This window comes from Metopolophium dirhodum, chromosome 4 (assembly GCF_019925205.1).
Source record: "Metopolophium dirhodum isolate CAU chromosome 4, ASM1992520v1, whole genome shotgun sequence".
Taxonomy (NCBI): Eukaryota; Metazoa; Arthropoda; class Insecta; order Hemiptera; family Aphididae; genus Metopolophium; species Metopolophium dirhodum.
Genome location: NC_083563.1, coordinates 27,037,769 through 27,062,385, shown reverse-complemented (window position 1 = coordinate 27,062,385; position 24,617 = coordinate 27,037,769). Strand labels below are relative to the sequence as shown.

Below are 24,617 nucleotides of genomic sequence, written 5' to 3'. Positions count from 1 at the left end.
ATATACACTATTCACGATATTATTAGCTATTAATTCAGCCGGTCTGTGAATTTAATTCACTTAAAAACTGTTGAAAATGCAAAAATATGCAAAATAAATTTTAGTATGTGCACTATATACTTACAGTGGTATAATGCAAAACAAAATTGGTCTGAAATTATTAATTCCTCTCCAACAAAGTAACAAAATGAAACACGCGAATGCATTAAATTCACAGCCCTGGTCTTATTTTATTATATTATAATATTATGCGGATACTTACTTCATATTCAATTGTATTCCAAATTATTAGATAAAGTTTACATTTATATTAAATTAAATATTTAATAATATGTTGTTGTTAATATTGTTATCATAATATATGAATTCTTATACAGATGGTAAAAAAATAACATTTCATAGCTTATGATTAAAATAATTTATAATACATAAATCATATATGCATACATAATATATGTATATGTACATACTTATATATATATTAAAATGTATATGGTATATACAATATATACATGTACAGTGTACCTACACTTATTCTATTTATATAGGTACCTACTTGTAAAATTATAATTTATAACGGAACCAAGACAACCTTGATACCTACTACCTATGTATTTAATAATAGTAATTAAGAAGATATATCACTGAATTAAAATATGAATTTTTTTTTATCATTCTGTTAATTTGTATAATATATTGTATATAGCGATTATACTATAGTCTATACAATGTTGTATATAGATGACTAGAATGTCGCATAAAATTGTTATTTTAAATAGTCCACACTTTACTAAAATAATCATATCTGATTAGTTATTACTTATTTACTTATTAATTATTATAGGCTTACAAAATATTAGCTCAAATTTACACATAAATATCAATAGTAAAGATAAACTTAGTTACCTAATGGCTAATACATGTTTATTGTTTATATATTATGTACTTAATTAAATTCTAGCATGATATATAATATTATAATAATACATTAATATCTAACTATGTTAACAATAAATAATTACAATATATCCAACTTAAAAGATAAAATAAAATATATATCTACGTAGATCAAAATATACCTACATAAAATAATCAGGTATTGGCATTAACTATTTACTATATGTTAATAACAAAGAACTGCCGAAAGTTTAATTAAATAACTAACTAAAAATAAATAAACTAACATGAATTAATGTGAATTTGTGTGCATTTATAATTATATTAAATTACAATGATTACCCAGTTTATTATAATATGTATACAATATTCATGTAGAATATTGAGTATTTACTGGGATATTATCAAGGAAAGAACCATGTTTTTATATTTTGATTATATAAATATAATTATTTAATTTATATGATTGACTTTATAATGTTTTTATTATTTTATTAGGATAGATCGTAAAGTTGTAAATTTATAATACGCTATTAAAATATATATATATATTATTATTATTATATTGTATTGAGCAATTTTTTTCTAATCATCATAATGATTAATTAAGTTTTAAAATAATTCTTAAACCACGTATAAACTAAAATAAAACTGATTTGTTTTAAAATAAAATATTAATTAATTATTTAGATTGTATAATATGATGATTAAAAAATACATTGACCCATACTTTCATGCGTTGTGACTACAGAGAAATTTGATTGGATAATCTATGGATGATGTGAATAGTAGGTATTATATTATATTATATTTAGTTCAAAAGTAGATTGGTTGTGGGGATAAAAGGCTTTTCTCTGTATGTGGATACATCTGTCTGAACGAGTCTGCAATAAAAAAGAAAAATAAAAAAAAAGAAAATATATGAATATAAAAAAAGTTTGGACATAATGATATTTAATGTATTATATTATATGGGTACTGTGTTGGTACTTCATTTGTAAATTTATATTGTCAACACCAAACATTAAGTTGGGAAAAAATGTTTAAACGAAATTGTATTGTGACTTTTACGTCGGAAAATGTATGATCTTTCGTGTGAATATTTTTAATTTTCTTTAAAAAGTGTAAATTAAAACGTAAGTACCTAGTGTAAAACTTACCCATTAAAATGTGGCGAAAATGTGACCATGTCTTTGACGTGTACTTGCGCAGTTCTAGCTCTAGCCAGAATTGCCATTACTGTTCTCTTTGATGGAGTCATTGATACTTTGGCACATTCTCCAGACAGCAGAGGACGTTTCCTCCCTGGAGTTTCTGTTAACCCGTTTGAATTGTTCGGAGTCACGTGTTTTTCTACATCCAGGAGATAAATGTATACTGACTATTGATTTGTGACTATTGTATTACTATTATTATTATTATTATTATTATTTTAAATATAACAATAAGAACAAAAGGTCAAACTATTACTTCCGAAAAGATAAATCGTTAAAATATAAAATTTGTGTTCTTCATTTTTTCTTATCCGTATTTAATTTAATTTTATAGTAAACACAATAATTTTAATGCGTAAAATACACTACGTAAGCATATAAAACAGTGCAGCTAAAACTTTTAAAATAACGAAGTTAATTATAATTTTTAATTAAATGTATTTATTTTCGATAGTTTTTTAATTACAGTATGTATACAATATATTATAAGTTATAAGTACTTATACCTATTAAAAATAGGTACCTATACTTGTTTAAAATTCAAGGTGCTAAAATATTTTAATTAACCAATACACTAAATATTAAGGTGAATTATGTAAAATGTATTTCAAAATGTGATACGCCCTTTCGGCTTTTGTAAGACCTCGGACGGCTTAATACGGAAAACCACTTTTTGCTCAATGCTCAAAGTCCCACTTATTATTAAGTTGGGTAAACAGTGAGCCCCAATAAATCTGTCTAAACACGGCGCGTTAAGCTATACAAATGTTATAATACACTGTACACATATAATAGGTGACACAAGAAATACTATTCGTGTAAACTTTCGTCATTATAACCAATCGATTTTAGACAAACTATTCAAATAGGTAGGTCTACATAGCTGCATTATATGCGTAGCAAACGTAATCATAGGACGAGAATGAGAGGGTGTTGAAAACGGAATCTTTGCACAGCTAGTAAAATGTAATGAATGCGGAGAAGTTCAAGCAACGTTCACAAGTCACAACTAATACTAGTCAATCGTCGTAACCTTTAAGTTACGTACATAAAATGTATGTATAGAATTGAAGGTAAACTGCAGCTAGATATTATACTATTCATATATACCTAATATATATATTACATTAAATGCAAAACACTAGACGACCCGATATCGCGTGTCTACGTGCCTATATTATATCGTACCTGATCCGTTAATTATTGTTTGATTGGTGTTGACGTTGCTGTGTTTGGTATGCACCGGCGAACACTCTCCGGCTGAATGAACGGCGCTGTAATTTTGGCGATTATCGTCCACGGAATGAGACGAAGATCCGCTCTCGCCGGTTTCCGAATCGGTCGCGTCCCCCGATCCCTTCTGCAATATTTGCATTTCCCACATTTGCTCTTGTCGTATTTCATCGTTGTAATCCTGTAATCGGATGAGTGGTATGTTCAGCAGTAACAAATCCAAATTTAATAATATCCGTAAACTGTAAATCTCAACGCAGACGGAAGTATTAATTAACAATTTACGAATGAGTTATTTAAGTTTTAAAACTCCCTCTCGTCGCACCACCCAGCAGTAATATAGTATACATATATAGTATACTTTAAAATTTAAATGATTATGTAGAACATTCGTTGAACAAATAATGACGAATAAAATGTCTTTTTGAGTTGTTAACAGTCGAGATGGTATAACGGCAAGTCAATGGCAGGGTAAACGTAATTAAAAATGAAATGGTTTTTTAAACAACAAATGCTACGTTTATAAAATGATCCTATGGTCTGGATTTTTTTCTTTCTCTTGTATTAAAGCGGTGAACTATCTTAAACGAGTTGACTGGAGTATATTTTTGTAACCCAGTATACAAATAAAAAAATAGTAACGCTTGTAAAAATCTCAGTTACCCTATAATTCACACCACATTGTATTTAACGTTGTAAAATAAATATACCTACCTATTACCTACACCTAAGTATATAGTAATATAGTATATAATATATAATATGCATATTCCTATTACATTTAAGATGAATTTCTATTAATATTTAATGTTATAATGTCTTAAGATTTATAATTAACTAGGTAGGTACCTATAATAATATAGTATATATTATAAGTAATAATACACGTATAGTATAGGAGTACCAGACACCAGTATAGGTACAATACACCGCATACTTTACAAACATTAAATTATATGCATATATTTAGGTATGCAATAATTTTAAACCCTCAAAGAATCAATGAAAGCACCGATGTGTTGATTTGCATTGGTTTCCTTAAACGGCTTAAACGTTGGTATCAACTACTTAATTATATACTAAAATAAAGGTACTTATATGTAAATTGTACATAAACTGACTCTGAGAATACACTGATATCTTAAACATCTTAACAACTGTTAACAATGGTATAGTATATTAGCTGTATCTAATTACTAACTACTAAGCAACTAAAATATACCTGTACCATGTTGCATGTTACGGTCAAAGTGAATAATAATTCGGTCATTGTGCATAATGTTCGTCATATTCGGGCAAAGGTGAATCTGTTTTGGTTACATTACCCGGGCATTGTGTATAGTGCCCAATTGTTAGTGGTCAATGAACATTTTTAGTATTTAGTACCTATTGCTTACAGAAAAATAAGTTCCCTGACGTCCGCGTCTATGGCCAAGTATAGGTACACTATACAGGTAGAATTTTTTCAGCAGTATACTTATACCTGCCACGATACCAAATGATTATCGATTACATTCACTCAGGCTGGTATCCAACTACTGACTGTTTTTCAACAGCTATACTGTGTTTGATCAAGTCTTTGAACTTTATATAATATAGAATTTTAGATCAGTTGAAATTACACAATTCAACGGATTAGCCGTATTTTTTCATTTTTTATTTTGAATTTTGTTAATAAAAAAAATATTTTACTTGGGTAATATTTAAAATTTTAAAACGATAGATTTAACATTTTACGAAAAATGTTATATTTTTTTGAATGAAATAATTCAAATAATGTATGTTTCAGTGTGCTAAAATGCTACGAAATATTACACAACGAAGTCAGACGGTTAAAAATTGGAGCAAAGTTAAAACCAAGTAACTATAAATCATTGAAGCGCTATGCTATGATATAGGAAAAAAATTACTTATGTCCGTATGCATAGTCAATTTATGTGACACATACATTGACTATGCATACGGTGGGCATTTGTAATTTACAAAAATTAATCATACCAGTAACTGAACCAAATACAATTAAATATTATGTTTATAACGAAGATTTTTACAAAATAATTCATGACGTGAATTTAAAAATTGGGCACGGAGGTAGAAACCGAATGGAACATGAACTATCACATCGTTGCTCGTAAAAAATGACAACCCTTAAAAATGTATGATTGTTCAACTCCTTTTGGGTGTAACGTCGAATTGCGGACAATGTGAAACTCAGCCACCTTCGTAGGCAATGTGCGAAAATTCGATTTAGTGTATACTTGCACCTGATCTGCCCGATTAACCAATGACAATCAATAATAAATAAATACTATTTCTACAAATACTATTTTTCCTATAACCAATAGCAACCATTTATAAATAAACATTTCCATCGTAAATCTCAAAATCCCTGTTTGAGCACCTCCCCGGGTTGGACCTATCGGGTCTAATTGTGAATCTAAATCTTCCCGGGAATTTCTCAAACACCCAAACATTTCATCAAAATCGGTCCTGCAGCTGTATGGGAATGCATAAATGATATTATATCATTGAATTCAAATTTAACACCATACATTACAGTGACTCACTTGTAATATACTGTGCAGTAGAGCGACATCCACTCTTTTTTAACAATCATGTTACATAAAATAAATAATATTGTATATTATTAATTGTTAACAAAAACTGTTTTATACATTTTTCATTACAATTGCCCACTGTGCTTTGGTCATTCTGTACAATGACCGGGCAAAGAGTATAATTTTCTCCATTTTCCATTGAAATTGGGCGTTGTATACATTGCTCAGGCATTGTACTACAACGTCCGATTATAGGTACACTTTGACCGTAATATACATAAATTTAAACATATAATATAAATTAAGCTTAACATGATCAAAAACTTTATTATTGCAATTTTATACAGATTGAAGTTTAATCAGAACTAACTATAACGTATTCCTGATTATGGTTTTTATTTAAAATACTGGGAGGATAATTATAAATATTAATTTATAAATTATAATATCTCCATATACCTCCACCAATTAATTAAATTCGATACACGAGATTTTATGAATTTTATATTTGATTGATTACGTCATTCATAATGTCATAATGGTATATAATATTTGAATTAAATTTACAATTTATATATAAAAATATTTTTTAAAACTTACCGGTACTAAAAATCTTCGGACTTCTGTTAACGCATATGCAATACGAGCATGTGCTTCTGCTGGAGGAGCAAAGGCTGTTATTTCAACATGAAGGTCATCTTTGAGATGAGAAAATTTTGGATCTCCCGAATTCCTTAACTTTTCTTCCTTAAAACGAAATATAGGTGTAAACAATATTAATTAAATACTTTATTTTAGTATTTACATTAAATAAAAACAAATAAGTTGTATACAACATCAAATTCCAGGTTGTTATAGTACTTACCCATTAATTACAAAGTAATGTAATAATATGCATTAAACACAATTTATAAATTCAGTTGATTGATTACATTTAAAAATCGTATCGTATTTGTTTGGTATTGTCGTAATTGGCTAAATTACTAATACACAAGAACTCTTCAAATAATAAACTACTCCAAATGCCTCCTAACCACATACACTTTAAAACTAGCTTTTGACTATTTAAATAAACTTAAAGGAAATAAATAAGTCAACTCCAAAATTACCTACATGTTTAAATAAATTAAGAATTTAAGATTTTTAAGGAACATATGAAAACCAAAATTGAACAAATTAATTAATACAAAATATATATACAGACACAAACATGGTGAGATGACTCCTTGTCAATGTAGGTATATTCTATATGCAATTTTCGAATTTTGTAAAATGTATTATTAATAATCAATGTTAATTTTAGTTCATTAAAAAGTAAAAAAAAAATGTATTTATTTTGTTTGTAATAAAAATACATTTAAAATGTGTGTATGCTAAACAACAGTAGGTAACATAAAAATAAAATTATGTTCACGATAAAGGATTAGGAACTGTTTTATTATATTATTTATAAGTTATGAATTATGAGTTATTGCACATATTTTCCAACGATAATATAGGTATAAAGGAAATAAAACTTTTAGTACAAAACAAATGGTTCAAAAAGATAATCACGATGATATTCAGGAAATATTGTTGAAAATTTTAACTTCTGATAGAAATAGTGAAGGAATCTATACTACATAATATTATATACAAGACTATATAGTAAGTTTTAAATCCTACATCAAAAGCCTCCTATTTCCTTACACGAATAAACTCTTATGTATCTACCATTACTTTTTCGTAGTTATATTGTTCATGATATTAAAACTTATTATAAAGTCACTTTTACACTTAAGTCTTTATAGTTATATCATGCTTGTTAAACTTATATAGTTCATTTTGAATAGTAGGATAGAAATAGCATATCATTGTATTAGGTACTAACTATAGCATATTTCAATATTCATTATAATATTATTAATAATAAAATGATGTATCTACCAAACACTTTTTTGTATCTGAGACGTGCTAGTAATAATAATAACATAAATATACAAGTACTTACATAAAAAAGATACTCTAATAATAATATATTATTAAACATTTCAGATAATTCAATGTTTATGCTTTATTTACCCTGACTACACGATTATATGTAGGCACAGTAGTGAAAACATAGAAACTCTATATATATGTACCTATCGGTTCTCTATATAATATATTATATAATATAATTTAATTTATCGTGTACATGTATAAATATATAATTTTAATATTCGGTATTTGTGTAATCAGGCCATATTCAGGATATAGTGAGAAGGCATGCAGGGTTAGAGGCGCAATAGTGTAATACCCAAGGGGCAAACATTTTACGATTCATTTTGATACTAAAACATTATTACTAACAGCACTATAACAATATTTGCAATTTATTTTAATTTATTCGTCACTTTGAAACCAAGTAATTAATGATTAGGTACTCAATTTTATTCAAATTGTTGCTCCATCAAAACGTCGAACTACCCAAATTTTGTTTTAAATTTATGTATATGAACCGAATTTTATGTATATTTCCATACCTATACGTAGTGTAATGGAAATTGTGTTTTAGAGAATCCTGATTATTTTAATGATGTTTTTACTATGCATTTTTTGACAAATTCCAGTTTCTAGAGCATTATTCAAGTTTTTACTATATCGTTTATGATTTATTTTTGAAGCGTAAATGTATAGTCAAAAACCAGCATATTGGTAGAGGTACAAAGTGGTCAGTAAACCGTGTAAAATATTTGCAATACTCGTCGCCCACCGTTTTTATCTTTACAAATGATGAAATAGGTGATAACAATAATTTATTAACATACTTATATTTCAGTATTTTCTGGAAAAAAACTTCACTAATATTCAACATGCCTCCGTTATAAAATTGTTTAAACTGTTAGAAATATTTATTTTTTAAACGCATTTTTATACTGCATAATATTTTAAGACTATTGAGGCATTAAATTCTCAGCTTTATAATAATTATTAATTAATTAATTAGTTTTTGTTGATAATAATAACTTATAGTTGTCAAAAATAATTATTAATAAACATATTGTAACACCTGTCACCTGTGCAATTTTGAAACCACTTTTTAGTTTTATAGGTAACCTACTCGTAATAATTTTTCCTATAGGAAGTAGCTACTATAGTAGCTGTCGCCTGACGATAATAATATATTATATATTATATACGAATATGGTATATACACCTACATATAGGTATCCTGCATTTCTTTATAAGTAAGATAAGTGAATCACTTGGGAGGGGACTTTATATTTGAAACTTTGAAAGCAATGATAAATCAATGCATTCGAAAAACATGTTTGTTCAAGGCTTTACGTTTACCTGAAAGTGATCAACATTTTTGAAGTATTCTCCGAGAACTTAAAAAAAAGACCTCTTGGCTCTTTCAACAACAATCTATGTTCAATTTTCTGAATTCTGAAGTAAATATCATATCAAAAAGAATAGGGTTACACAAAAAATAAAAATTAATCTTAAGAAAATAAAATAAAAATACCATTACATCGTTTATATATAATTACGGTGATTATAATATTACGTTATATATTATAAAAACTAATACACACGCTTCTATTAAAATCTCAAACATTTTTAATGGATATTTTTTTTAACAATTGCCGTATTAGTTTTATTACATTATATTTTATTCATAGGCGTATGATTTATACACTAGCGATACATATGTATTTTAAACTAATTGCTTAAAAGATAATTTTGGTTATATCCTTTTATTTTTTTTTATATATAGTAGACACGAGGGGGTAAGTAGGAACCTACGTTAGCGATTAGCAAGCCAGCCAGATGGGCACATTTGCACAGTGCAACGCTTAGGTACTCTAAATACGATTGTTTATCATAATAAAATTATTATTTATAACGTTTAAGGTATAAAACGTAAATTAATAATGCATTTGTATATTTATAATAATTATGTAATAAAATACAAATTACCAAACATTAAAAATCAAATCTGACTATCTGATACGTCACACACAGTTTAAAATGTTTAACACTATTTATTATATAATTTATAATTACAATATATGAATATATTATGTAAAATTATTAAAGATATGTATAATGTATGTATATATGTTATATTTTAAATTCTATTCCATTATCTTCTTGAAGAATAAAAATATAAAATATAATATTATGTATAAATGTGTAATAAATCCACCTATAGTGAAATTGTAAAAGAAACATACCATCAATAATGTCCACTGTTTGTCATCAACAAACGTGTACATACGCTTATTAAAATATTCTTAATAAATAACGTTAAATCCTATGTAAAGCGTATAAATTCCGATACGAGTTTTGATTAAAATGTATAACACGACATGCCTATCGTGTACCAGCCAATACCCATATACTGCTATGCTAATATTCATATTTGGTGAACATTTCAAGAGTCTACGATTATTTGTTTTGGAAATACAGCAAAATATCAAAAATTGATCAATAATTTACAACTGAATTTCAAATATATATGAATACATAAGTTCAAAAGCTCTTAAAAATGAATATTCTGTTTAAATAAACTTTTTTTTGTTATAGGTATAAAAATTAAGTGAAATCTTCTATTAACATTTTTAATCTTAACTATGAAAAGAAAAACTTTTATGAATTTCTAACTGAAAAATAAATTACAAAATTAATCTTTTTTTGAAAATTCTAATATAATCATTTGGTAAAAACGTCTAAGGTTATTATTTTTTAAAATACACTAATCTTATCGCTTTCTAAAACTACTTGAAATTTCAATTTAAATTTTTGACTCCCCGAAAGTACCAACTAGATTCACTTTTCTATCAAAAAAAATGCTGATCTCAAAAATCGGAGCACTTTTACTATCGAAAATGTTGCTGACAGACAGAAAAAAAATAAAAAAGAACACAATATCATTGTAAAATCAATACATTCATCGCTCCGCTCATATTCTAAAAATGATGATGATTTGGTATATTATTTTCAATTTTGTAATTTACTAAATTGATATTGTTAAGAATGTGGTCTCGTGGTCATCGCTGTTTATCCTTATCATTTATTATACTTTAAACATTAAACTGTGATCGCACATTATATCCAGCGCCACGGTCGAGGCGCTAGCTAAGTAAAAAAATAATGTAGCGGCGGCACGTCAGTGTATATTATCTTGAAGCAGGAGTTTCCCATTGTACATTTTGGTGTTTTTTTTCACCGGACCCGACTAATTGTCTATAGGATCAATTAATACCTAATACATTGGAAAAAAATCAGACAAATTGCGCAGATTATCATTTTGCAAAAATCAACAAAATTGTACGGTTAGAAGTCGAGTTATTAAAGGAAACGTGCAAACTTTTTAATGAGAAATTATAATGAAATCTGGAAGCACGGCAGCCGCATCCCGCGTTGTCGTGCCGACCGGTTCTCCCTCTCCATTTCGTGTACGCGACGCATTTCATTATTGCTTTTTCACGGTTTCACGTATTTATTATTTGTTTCATTTCGTTATCGACTATAGCTTCATGAAATCACCTTATACCTTAAATTTGTCGTATTTTATTTAATGTAATTTGTTAAGTTGTAATATTATTACTACCATAAGTAGCATTAGTGCATTAGTGTGTTATTACTGCGTTCGCACATCGCGTACGATAATATATTGGTAATATTTAATTATAAATATGCCAACTAAAGTGTAAAAACAAAGAATAAAAAATAAAGAAAAGTACTTATTGAATAAAAAAAGAAAATGGTGATAAAATAAATTCCCCAAAAAACTGTTGTCTCGACAATTTTCTAAAAAATTTATGACATCACAACAAAAACACTTCGTCAAACTCAGTGTAAAAAACGGCTAAGTAAAAACAAAAAAAAAACAGATATTTAAAGACTATAAAGAAGTGATATCATAAATAAATGCTATGTAAATTGAATTAAAGTACACTTATTTTGTTATGTATAATTTATTTACTCGGAGAGAAATTATATCCATCGACCTGGTAGGGTCGCGCTAAGTATAAAAAGAAAAGCGTGCATTAAAATACACACATAGGCAAAGTACACGTAAAAACTGCAGGACCATAATTACAGAACGCAACAAGATTCACGAAAAAAAATTTCTTGAGAAAGCATAGAACATTTTTAGTTAAATTATGAAGTTTGAAAATAAAACAATCTAATTGGAAATTTTACGTAGAAGTTACATACAAAATCAACCGAGTTATAACTAATTTAACTAGAAATTATTGTGGCGTATTTTCAACATTTTATTGGATACTATTCCCCGCGGCCCGCATTACAATGTACTATCCAACACATGGCAACCAATAAAAAAAAAACAAACAATAATAATAATAATAATAATACTAATATCTACTATTATTATTATAATCTGCAAAAAAAAAGAAAAAAAATCATTGATCAAAACCAATATGTTCCCGAAATAATAAGGTATCAACAAAAAATGAGTGATATCCCAACAAAGACAGTCCACTATACTCCATAAAAAAAAACGGCTCTAGAAATTGTGATATAATTTTATAGGTAACTTTATCTTCAAACTTTAGATATCATTTACGTTAAAATAATCTGCTAAAAAATTGAACTTAGCTTGATTTTATTATAATTTGTTTAGGATTTTCATCAACAGATGTAAAATTAGACGTATCAGCACAAATGTTGAAAAACTGTTTGTATAAGCGCTTTTAAAACATTATATTATGCTGTTTCTCAACAATCATATTGACTGGAGACTGGATTTATCCTGTTTTCGATTTGCACGGCAGCATACACCTATAATATCTATATATAGGTAATGGTGCTATAGATAGGTATACATGTATATATTTTTAACAGCGTGCAAAACAATATGTTATAAATAAAATGTCGTTAAAGAAAGGGCCGAGATTATTTGTTTCGATATTATTCATTTATACTTTACATACTATATTACAAATACTGAATGTGATTTTATGTACGCCCCGGAGGAATTACTGCAGTTTTCCGTATACATATTATAAGTATACTTTTACAATATCACATACCTATTGGTTATTATAATAATCGACCGGCACATCGTAGAGGGGACGGAGTTCGGCGATAAAAATGGAACGGAAGAAATAGCGCAATAGTACCTAGGTATATATGGTGGTAAATACGCGAACACCAATATAATATTGTGTCGTATTGTATATTATATTATGTATGAATGTTATGTATGCGAATACGTGTAGTAATTCATACGTGAAAATCCGTTTCGCCACGTGCATGTGAAATCAACCGTGTATATCGTTTAACTACGAAAAACCGTATCCGGAAAAATAGCTATTGGTTTCGGGTTAAATATTGTCGCGGCGGAGAACCGTGCAGCACTTACGTACCTACCGTCGTCTTACAGCCGCAGTTATTTTCAATTCCACCACAAGACATTTGTGCTTGTATTATATATTATATATAAACCACAGTATAGGTAGTATGGGTACTGCACAAGACTCCGGCGGCATATTAAAACGTGTGTCAGAAAAACGTTTTGTCCCGCCGTTGACACGCTTATATACACAGTGGTTAATATAATTTGCCCATCTTATTCCCTCAGGTAATCAAGCGTATTCGTCTTCCTCAACTGAAGCGTACACGTGATCAGTACACGTTATATGTTCATTATATTATGTATATTGTGTTTATTTGATCTATGTATGTGTTTGACGCACCCGGGTTTTACGCATGTTATATACGCATAAGCTGATGATAGCTCAACTTTCGCGGTCTAGCATACAGAGTATATTATTATGGTAGGTACATATAAATTCTGTACAATAATATCAATTGTCTACTCGAACAAATAACCAATAAATAATAATACTACGGTCTAAGAACACAATAATGTGATTACCTTGTTCCGATCACGCATAGATCCACGTCCAAGTATTGCCATTTTCGTTATGGTGTCTTCCTGTAATCTCTTCAATGAGTTGCCTTTTGGTCCCAATAGTTTTCCAACAAAATTAAACTGAAAACATAAGAAATATGTAAGATATAAAATGCGTTTTGACAATTATTATTTATTTGTATAAATTTCAATACATATCTACATAAAAAAAACGCGTCTTAGAAATTAATTTGTAAAAAACACAAACTTATAACAGGTACGTAAGAAATATACGTAACTACTTATATAATATTATATTTATTATTTATACTATAAAAAAATTAGAAAAATAATTATTAGAATCGATATATCAAATTATTCCATTCTGTGATGGTTGCTGGTTATTAAAAATATTATTATAAGCAATATATAAATACTTGTAATAAATAAATAATAATATCTTTGATTCGATATAAGCAAAAAATCTAAAATTCCAAACCTAAAACAACATCAAAATATGTAGAAAAACAATTAATAAAAAGCCATAGCATATGCGGTTCGATATTTTTCCTCTACAAGGAGAATCTATAAATCATAAATATGTTTTTGTTAATAAGTAACCATGACAACAAAAACGTCTATTTTGCAAAATCGGTTAGAAAAATAAAATACCTATACCCAGCCCGAAAACATAAATGTTTTAAAAAAAATTGAACATGTAACGTCATTTAAAGATAATATTTTTTTTAAAAACGAAACGTTTCGTTTTGTTCAATTATATAAATCGATTTGCATAACTCATAACGATATACTTTTATTTTATATATATATGCACACAATTTTTTTAAACAATATCTTGGAATTTTGAAGTTGTTTTTATTACCTACCACCTACGTATTATTATTATTTCATAACATTAATATTTCTAAGACAATTACATTTACATTTTGACAATTGAATAATATTGTCTAGATAGCTAGCCTAAATGCCAGAATACAACAATTTATTTATAGGTATATAGATACTATTAAGATACTATTATAACTTATAAGCTAATATATGAAAAATACACGGTCTAAATAATTCATAATATTAAAATTCTGACAGGTATGTATCATGTATGATAGTACATTTTAAATATTGGTACTTTCAATCTCACAGTTTCCTTGCACACATTTTAAACAAACTAATATAACCAATTGGTTCGGAAGCTGAGTCAACATCTAATGCCTCTTTCATAATATTAAATATTTAAATATAAAGAATTGAATAGCCCTATTACAGTACATTATATTTTTATCGAAAATGCAATTAATTTAAAGTTGAAATGTACATACCTATATTTTATAATTTACAATTATAATGAAAATAAACATTTTTAAAAATACTTTAAATTTTATTTTAACTTAAAATAAAAAGTTGAAAAACTGGAGAGTTTATTTCTACTGTACCTATAGTAGGATTCAAGTGTAATTCAGCATAAGGAGTAGGTCATTTTAATCAATTAGTTAAATTAGAATTTAATGATAATTAAAACGAAATTATTGATTCAAAAATGAAAACACCTAAATAAATCTGCAAAAAAAGAGCCATAATATTTTAAATCATGTTATGTCTAGCAAATGCTAATATAAATATTAAATATATGGTGAATTGCAATAAAAAAAACAAAATTAATCGTCAAAAACTCGTGTGGCGCTTTCTTTTTCACGGTTTTTTCGTTAATTTTTCCAATTAGAGTTCTGAGATTTTTATACTTTTGACCTCCCAAAATACCAACTATATCAAATGTGCTTACTAGAAACACTCAATGTACCTATTTTTATGATTGAATCAAATATTTGTTCAAACACGAATACTAGCAAAAAAAACTAAAACATAATTATTATAATCAATTGATACATTACTCGCTCCACTCAGTTATTAGTTATTACGCTCTATTACTCTCAATTTTGGGATTCTTAACGCAAAAGAACACACAATTTATATAATATCCTTATCTCTTTAATATGACAGTATAATATTATACTTATATACAGGGTGATAACCCTGCATGCTCAACCCAATTTTTTTACTTAAAATAAAATGTATTATAATTCTGATTTTTGGAATTTTTAAATGTATACTTAGATAATATTTTCAAATTCTTGAGATTTTTTGTGTTACTTAAGGAGTATCTTGTGTTGATACAAGATGGTTTTTTAGATAAGAGCCCCCCCTCCTCGTTTTAGTGGATAATTTTATTTTAAAAATGTTGAGTTCAAAATTGGAACGAGTAGTTTTTCAGTTATTTGTGTATACTAAGAATAATAGTACTAAAGTACTTTTATATGTTTTAACAAAATTATAAAGTAGATATAATATTGGATCTAGTATTTATTATACTTGGATTATTTTTATATATTATAGATATTGATAGATCAATATAAATTACTACAGTTTTCAAATTACTGGCTTATATCCAAACCCTGCAATTATCATAATAGACCAATTATTCGTATACACAAAGTTAAATAGCTCAAAAACTACGTTTGAATTTTGTTTCTAATACGTCATCCACTTTCAGAAATATTATCCACAAAATAATTTGTTGTTTAAAAGGGGGAGGGGAGGAGATTTCTTTTTAAAAACAGATGTTTGTAACTCCACGGGAGACAGAACACTCCTTAAGTAGTACAAAAATCTCAAAAACTCGAAAATATGATCTTTAAGTAGGTACTTACATTTAAAAATTCAAAAAATTATATTTTGAATAACTGCATTTTTTAAGTAAATATAATTCATTCATATACATTTATACTTAAGATAAATTAAGTTTAAGTACCTACCTAAACATCATTTTTGTACGAAATAATACATTTTATACCTACCGTTGGCATAAATATTCACCTTTTAAGACTACCTTACTGCATAACGAGCACACACGTTATAATGAGCGTAGATCTTTTATGAATATAAAATTTGGAGGGAGGGGCTAATGTAACGCACCCGGACGCACTACACGATGATTATCTTATACGATATTCTGTTTACGCATTAAGTATATAATATATATATATATATATATTATACATTGCTGATGTATGAACTATGAAGTACTAAACTGATGTGTTTTCAAGTGAGGGGACACACGTGCTATTATACTTGATTAAGTTGTCTACCAACTACAGCTGTGTATAATCTGCAATTAATTATCTAAAAGTAATTTAATTTTTTTAAATAACCATTGACACTGTAACACTGTTAAACACATAGTTCGTCAATTAATTTTAAAATATAAACTGAAACAGTTTTAAGAATATGTGTTATGGATAAAGTATATACCTATTCTACTATATAATAAGTAATGTGGGGACGAGGTGGCCGAGCGGTCTAACGCGTCGACTGCGGCGCTGGCAGTCGCGGGTTCGACTCCCGGCCACTGGGCGGCATTTTTCTTCGGGCAAGTCACGGTGTCCGGAGAACAAGTGCCGCCATCCCCCCACCCCGGGGCACGGCAGAAACCTACGGGTGCCCCATTAGAAATTCTGCCAAACACAACACACACGTGTACCAACCTACCCAATATAAAACCTACCAAACCTACCCAATATAAAACCTACAGTACCCTCCCCACACCCAATGGCCTATGTTGCCGCGGGTTACTCAATAAAAAAAAAAAAAAAAAAAAAAATAAGTAATGTAAGTACCTATATTATTAATTTCAAAATAATTAGTGATCATACATAAAACGTATAATTGTCAGTGTTTTTCTTTTATAATAGTATAATTAATATTAATGATATAAATATTAAATACACATCCTCAGTGGAAAATTGGGGTGTCGATGAAATGCGGGAACGTTAATAAATTTCAACAATATCGATAAGGTGCAATCATAAAATCATGTTATGCCTATAGGTTTTAGATTCATCTATTCATCTAATCATTGTATTCTCATGGATATCAATATCGTCCAATGCATACAAATATGGTAATATGTAGAAATTTATTTTACATTTAACAATGGCTGAAATATAGGTATAAAATATTACGTTGTTTCTAATGATGAGCTACCTATTGACTATTTGCCTTAATACTATTTTCGATATCTAGACAAACGTTAAATATTACTTACATAAACCTAAAAAATAATGTGAATAACATCATTTAATGATGTAGTTTTGATGTATCGATGTATCGACTAGGTGTCGTATAAATAATATGTATAAAATGTTTGGGTTTGAAACATCTAATTTATATTAATGTCTAAAAACCGCATCAATATTGATACGTCATAATATTATATAGGTCACGGATACAAATTATTAATTATAATCTAAAACATGTATAATAATTAATAAGTATTTCCTTCATCTAATTGTAAATGATGTATCCCTAGTGCATACCTTTGGATGGTCTCTTACAGGTACAGCTACCCTGATGGAAACTTTAATTGGTTTGTCGCGGGTTATGTCCACCATTCGACGAATACTCTCCGATTTGCTTCCGTTCCTAGCTTCTAAAATCATAAGAATACTTTTTTTAAATTACTGTTGTTATTAAACTAAGATAGCCTAAGGATTTGTTACATTTGTACGGTAGAAAACGCATACCACTTTAGATACTGAGTGAACAAGGGAGTTTTTGGTACCTATACCTATTACTACGAGATTAATTAACCTATATAATAAAAATATTATATTTTACATTGCTTATAAAAGTAATAGAAAAGTTTTATCTATCCCTGTCAGTTAGCTGAAGATTTAATAAATATAAATAGTATTCTATTACTAATGTCTAATACACTAAATATTCAAAAAAAAAAATGATATCATTTTTAATGAAATTATTATTTTTATTCAAAGTAAGCAATAAATACGCGTTTAATGAATGTTGTACTAAAAAACAGTAAAATGTATTGCCCTCGTTTAAACCTGAAATCTTAAAAAATGTTGGATAAACCAAATTTGAACGTAATCGTTTATCGAATTCAATGGCTTATCATCGTGTCTTTCTAATTTCAAATGATAATACAATATTCTCTGGCTTACGCCGAGGCAGGGGAAGTAGAATGAGTTATGAGTATAGATAACGACTTACGAGTGCACATCATACTCCGTCACTTTATTCTGTCCTTGTCTACTTTTTAACTGTTATTTTTATCAATTTAACATTTACACACCTAAATAATAACGAGTTAACATTTAAAAGTTTTAAATTAAATTTGTCACTTGTAGGTGCGATCAGTTTTTATCGTTCAACACCGTGCTGGCGAATACCCAAAACGTAATACTGTGCCAGGTACAGAACGTTAGTTTACGATTACGACTATCGTAAATTTGACTTTAGCACGCTAACCCGGTGCTACAATGACTACTTAATGTTAGAAAAATGAGACAAAATCGTTATTTTTACTCAATACATACGATGTCTAAGACACGATAGTAATTGAATGCGATTACCTACCTATAGATGTAATTTTTATACCATGTTTATATTATAATTTTTATTATTTGTATTTTTGTTTAGTAAGCTATTTTTTTTTTTTTTTGTTATTGTAAACAAATCATTAAATATTTTCATATAAATTAATATCAATACGAAAGGCAAACAAAAAAAAATACAGTTACTTAAGTTAATAGTTCAAACAAATCGTATAATATTTATAATTTCATAAAATTACCTGATTGAGAACTTAATTTAAGATTTTCATTTTTATTGCCGTGGAATTGATTCTCGTCGTCAACTTCTACAATATCCATGTCTGACATGATAGCGATAAATCATCCGTTTGAAATTTTATTTTACGTAAATAGTTCAGTGAATTAATTACAATAATCGCTTAAGACCTGAAATATCGAAAGCTTAAAGTTTAATTTTATAAAAAAAATAAATATTGTACCTATTATATATTATTCTTGAACGTTGTACTATGAAAAACAAATAGTGAATTTCTTTTGAAATAGTTATAATCAAATAATAAAAGAAATATCATAATAATACATACTAAATATGTATACAGATGCACGCAGATTCCAACATGATTTTATAGTTTTATACCTACTTTTAAAAGTTCTAAATACCAACTAACAAGTTACGCTGCGAAATTAAAGATAATTGTACGTATCCTGACGTAAATGGTTCCATCATTGATTAGTCTCGCCATGTAATATATTAAGTAAAAAAATTTAATAAAAATTGCATCAACTGTGTGATGGTACTGCGGTAGGCTATTTCCTGTTCGAGTTAATATTATCGGCTTTGTTTACCCATAATTTATACTCTACAGTCTACTTTAATATATAGTACTTCTAATATTATTAACACGTATTGCACAAACATCTTAAAAATATATTACGTATATAATATGTATGAATGTATGATTCAATATGATGCTTGATAATTGTATACGAAACTAATTTTATGTACCTAGGTGATTGATGATCTGGTAAGGTCTCTAATATCATGCAGGTACCTAAATTGCATGATTGTAATATGGCAATGGAATTATTATAACGACAATATTATCATGTTATTGATCTATAATATATTAATATATGGAATTAAGTGTATGTACCTATATTGTTACCTACCTGCAGTCTGTCATAAACCAATTTTTATAGAGGAAAATTAATTAATTAATTTAATAAAAATAATAATTTGAGACATCTATTTTAATTTCATACAAGTTATAATTTTTGAAAACTAAATATTATGCGTATGCATTATAAATTATAATATTAACATTATTACTGTGCACACAAATTTAAAAATCTAATTATCTAACCAACCATTATTATAACACAAAAACTATAAATATAAAAAAAACTTTATTGTGTATATTTTTTATAACAATTATATTATTAACTATACTGTTTAAGTTAATAAAATAAATATTAATTATTAATTTTATTTTGTAGATTAAAAGTTGTAGTAACAAAAATAATATTATACATTTTTGATAAATATAATGCTATAATACGAAGGTATTTTTCAAATAAATTATACCGACTTACCAAATAATACGACAAATAATAAAATATCCTCGGGAGTATGTTTCAAGTGATATAATTCTGTTGAAATGTTAAACCTATACTAAACTTTATGTAAGGGCTGCTTTTCGTCTACCCTCGTCGTCGCGACGATATCAACGCTATCTAGTGATATAATAATGTATACAATTTAAATGCATATTAAAATGTATAAATGAAATTTAATCATTAATATAATTAGGACACAAAGGATTATATAAAGCACTTCACAACTTTCAGTGACAGAGCTTATGAACATCCCAAATAATAATTTCAAAACCCAAGGAATTATAAAATACACTAACTGAGATTAAATATAGTTAAATTTGTAAAGTTTACGCTGTTGATAAACCTTATATTGTTACTGGTTATTCATACAAAAATATTAAGCTGAATTAAATATAGATATTTGAATTGAAAAAATTAATTACCTAGGTACATGCATCTAAATATGTATGTATATATAAATATACAATAATATAATACGATCGATACAAATTATACAATAAATTAATAAATAACGTTCGATCAGCAATCGTAATTAATCTCATGTCTAAAAAAAATAAAAATAAAAACAGAATGTATGACAATATTATGTTTAGTGTTTAATTTATCACATATAGGGTAGCAAGACAGATATTATGTTAAACAATATAAAGTCAATAGGTACAGATTACAGATAGTTCAGAAAAATAACAGAAACTACAGCTAATAATAAATCAACACAAAATTTTATAAATTATACATGTAAATGATCCTATTATATATTCAAGTCAAAATATTATACAACTTAACTTCATATTAAATAAATTAAGTTAAAAATGTATAAATCTTCATTGTATAGTAGGTATACTTGATCCAAGCGTTAAATAATTAAATTCGAGTTTTTACCCAATTTTCAAATTTTTAATGGTTTAAAAAATGTAAGCAAGTACAGTTCTTACCAAGCTCGCCACAAAATTGGTTTTCTATAATGCGATAATTTATCATTGCTTTTAAATTTTATATCTCAACACGTCTCTATTCTGCACTGAGTGAGCGAAGCGTGACGAATGCCGAACACCCGGTCTTTGTATCCTGTCCAGCTTCTTTAAAGTATCATTTATTATATTTGATTTCTAAAACTCCAACAAATACTGCACTCTACTTCAGTGTTCAGGGGCACTCCTAATATCGATACCGACAAACTTTACCTATAATTGACTTGATAAAATAATATATAGCGAACATTATTGTACAAATAAAGCTTACTCGGATCCACACATAAGAGTCAGCCAGTCAGGACCCAATGTTAATTACTTATACGATAGTCAATGGACCTTTATGATTTTATCGATTTAGGTTTTCAAAAGTATAAAATTTCAATTTTAACCTTTTCTATAAGACTTGCTTTTTATTTAATTCTTAAGAATTAAGGACTGCAGTATAAAAATATTGTCATTGTTTTATGGACCTTTATTTAATGACAGCTATTTGTAGTTAAGTGCTTTTCATAATTTAGGTAATATAATATCATTAATATTATCACTAAAACTATAAAAAAATATACTATTATCTTCACGTGACTATTCATGATAGTTTCACTTAATCGTTAAATTCTTAATAGTGCGAAAATTAAAAAAAAAAACATATTTTAATAGCTTATAAACATTTAACTAATAGAAAAACATACAAAACATATACGTGTTTAATGTATATAGTGGTAAGATAATCTATATTATGGAAAAATTACCATAGTATAAGGAAAAGTCAAAATAATACAAAATGCATAAATAATTAACAATAGTTTAACTTATTAATTATTAATAGATATATGTTATAATATCAATATAATATATTTGTACAAAGTATAATGTGTATATTAATTATTAGCATAGATTAAAATATATACTATATAATATACTATAAATATATTTAGTCTATGATATTAGTGACTTACTCTTGAGGAATCTTTTTTTTTATCATTTTTTCCAACTAATAATAGTTTGAACTATTAACTGGTATAACAGGTTTATGAATGGTATGTTACATCTGTAGGGAAATAATATACATTTTAACCATGAAAAAGGTCTCGGTGCCTAAAAAAAATAATTTAGGATTCCGTTCTGGTTTCAGTCCCAAGATTCTCAAAAGATTTAGGTCTAAAACGGGTCTTTTTTAAAACAGTTCCAGTCCTTGCGTTAAGGGACATATAAATTTAGATTGGAATGTATGTACAAATTATTAATCACTAGTAAATATAAAATAATGTTAATAATTATTAAATACTTGACGATACAAACAAAGTATATTATATAATAAATTAATGTAATACAGGCATCGCTGATATAAACGATAGAATAGTGTATACGAATTGTATAAGAACCAATTTTTACAGAATATTATCCTTAGAGTTAAAATTTAAAATCATAAATTTTATAAATAGCATTTTAAAGCATTTTTAAGTATATTTGAATAATTTAACATCCAAAAAAATAATACACAATCAAAGACGTCTTTTTTATTTTTATCTTTGGTATAAGAGCTTAGTTGTGCTTGATGTAAACTTTAAAACGGTCTTAATATAAAATCATTTAAAGTTTGTTAGTATATTTTATTTTTATTGAAGCTGTGTTTAAAAACCATTAAATAAAAGCCTACACAACACTAGCAGCAAACGAGTTGTGAATTGTTTTTATATGTTCTCTTTTTTTATTGTACCTATTGTTCTTTCTTTGTGTCTTAAAAAATAAGTCACCAAGAGCTATGTCATCAAATATATATTCTTTGTATTTTTTTACGTCTCTGGGCAGTTTTAAGAATAACTCCTCTATTAAAAAAAAAACTCGTTAAAAACATTTTAAAAATAATATTGTTTGTTCACGTACGGATAAAAATGGTTGATAGGGGGTGCTGAAATTTAAATCAAATTTCTGAGTAAAAATTTAACTTTATTTAGAGGATAACATTATAAATAAGATCAGTATTGATCTATATAATCATACATATACATGTAAAATAATAATTAACTCTTAATATTATAATATATATATATAGTGATTTTTTTTTATTCAATACAGAGGAGTTATTTAGTTCAACGTTTTAATTTTTAGTATTTTTTAAATGAAATGTAGGTAAAATTATTGATTTCATAAGGTCAATATTATTTTTACGACAACCTATTATGCTGGAGATGCATTTAATAAAAAACAGGGTTTATTCTTGCATGTATTTTGCATAATGATTTTTTATTGTTCGTATTGTATACACCTATAACATTCATCTTTGAGCTTTCACAACTTCACCCTTTGTTTACATATCGTCTTTAAATAATTATAAGTATACAAATATTACATTCAAAAAGGGGGACTTTTCTAATTGTACATAATAATAAAATCTTTTGTCCTCAAAATAATTGACTAAAGAATCAGTTGTATTAATTATTTATTTTCCTTTTCAAATATACAACACATTATGTTCTAAGTGCAAAGTTTATATTATACTTTTACATTTACCTTTTTAAATTATTAGATATTATTTTTATTTCTATATTATTTGATATCGATAATTGAATAAAAGCGTCTTGTGTCGAATTCTACAAAAATAATATTAACTAATAGAACTTAATTGGTTCATTATTAGTATTTACCAACTATAGGTGCTAAGTACGAGTATTATCATTAGGTACACATGCACGAGCCACATATAGATACACATACAAGATACGAAATTGGGTATATTCGGAATCTAATTTGTATTTTTAATTTAAAAATCTAATCTGTTATAATTGTTAAATGTCATAACTCATGATATAAGTTATACTCTAGAGGCTAGACAAAATAATATATGTCATGTTTAATAAAGAATATTA

The 24,617-nt window shown here is 27.0% G+C and overlaps 1 protein-coding gene across 2 annotated transcripts; it reads right to left on the bottom strand.

Annotated features, from left to right (window-relative positions):
• Window positions 1-1,168: 1,168 nt before the first annotated feature.
• On the bottom strand, window positions 1,169-20,826 carry LOC132943177 (KH domain-containing, RNA-binding, signal transduction-associated protein 2-like). 2 transcript variants are annotated; one of them, XM_061012038.1, is made up of 8 exons: window positions 19,801-19,842; window positions 19,420-19,585; window positions 18,143-18,255; window positions 13,779-13,895; window positions 6,503-6,649; window positions 3,300-3,525; window positions 2,058-2,250; window positions 1,169-1,781 (listed from the first exon to the last, which is right to left on the bottom strand). In XM_061012038.1, the coding sequence occupies exons 2-8, from the start codon at window positions 19,505-19,507 to the stop codon at window positions 1,709-1,711; spliced, it is 957 nt and encodes a 318-aa protein (XP_060868021.1). In that variant the 5' UTR covers window positions 19,508-19,585; window positions 19,801-19,842; the 3' UTR covers window positions 1,169-1,708. The 2 variants fall into 2 exon arrangements, with proteins under 2 accessions (XP_060868021.1, XP_060868020.1); XM_061012037.1 differs by lacking the exon at window positions 19,801-19,842 and adding an exon at window positions 20,753-20,826 and having other exon boundaries at window positions 1,170-1,781.
• Window positions 20,827-24,617: the final 3,791 nt, after the last annotated feature.

Coding starts and splice junctions, on each gene's coding strand:
- LOC132943177 (XM_061012037.1), bottom strand. CDS start 19,507: ATGTCAGACATGGATATTGTAGAAGTTGACGACGAGAATCAATTCCAC. Junction 13,896..18,142: donor CTGTAAGAGACCATCCAAAG/GTATGCACTAGG, acceptor TTATGTTTTCAG/TTTAATTTTGTTGGAAAACT. Junction 2,251..3,299: donor AACAATAATTAACGGATCAG/GTACGATATAAT, acceptor TCCTGGATGTAG/AAAAACACGTGACTCCGAAC.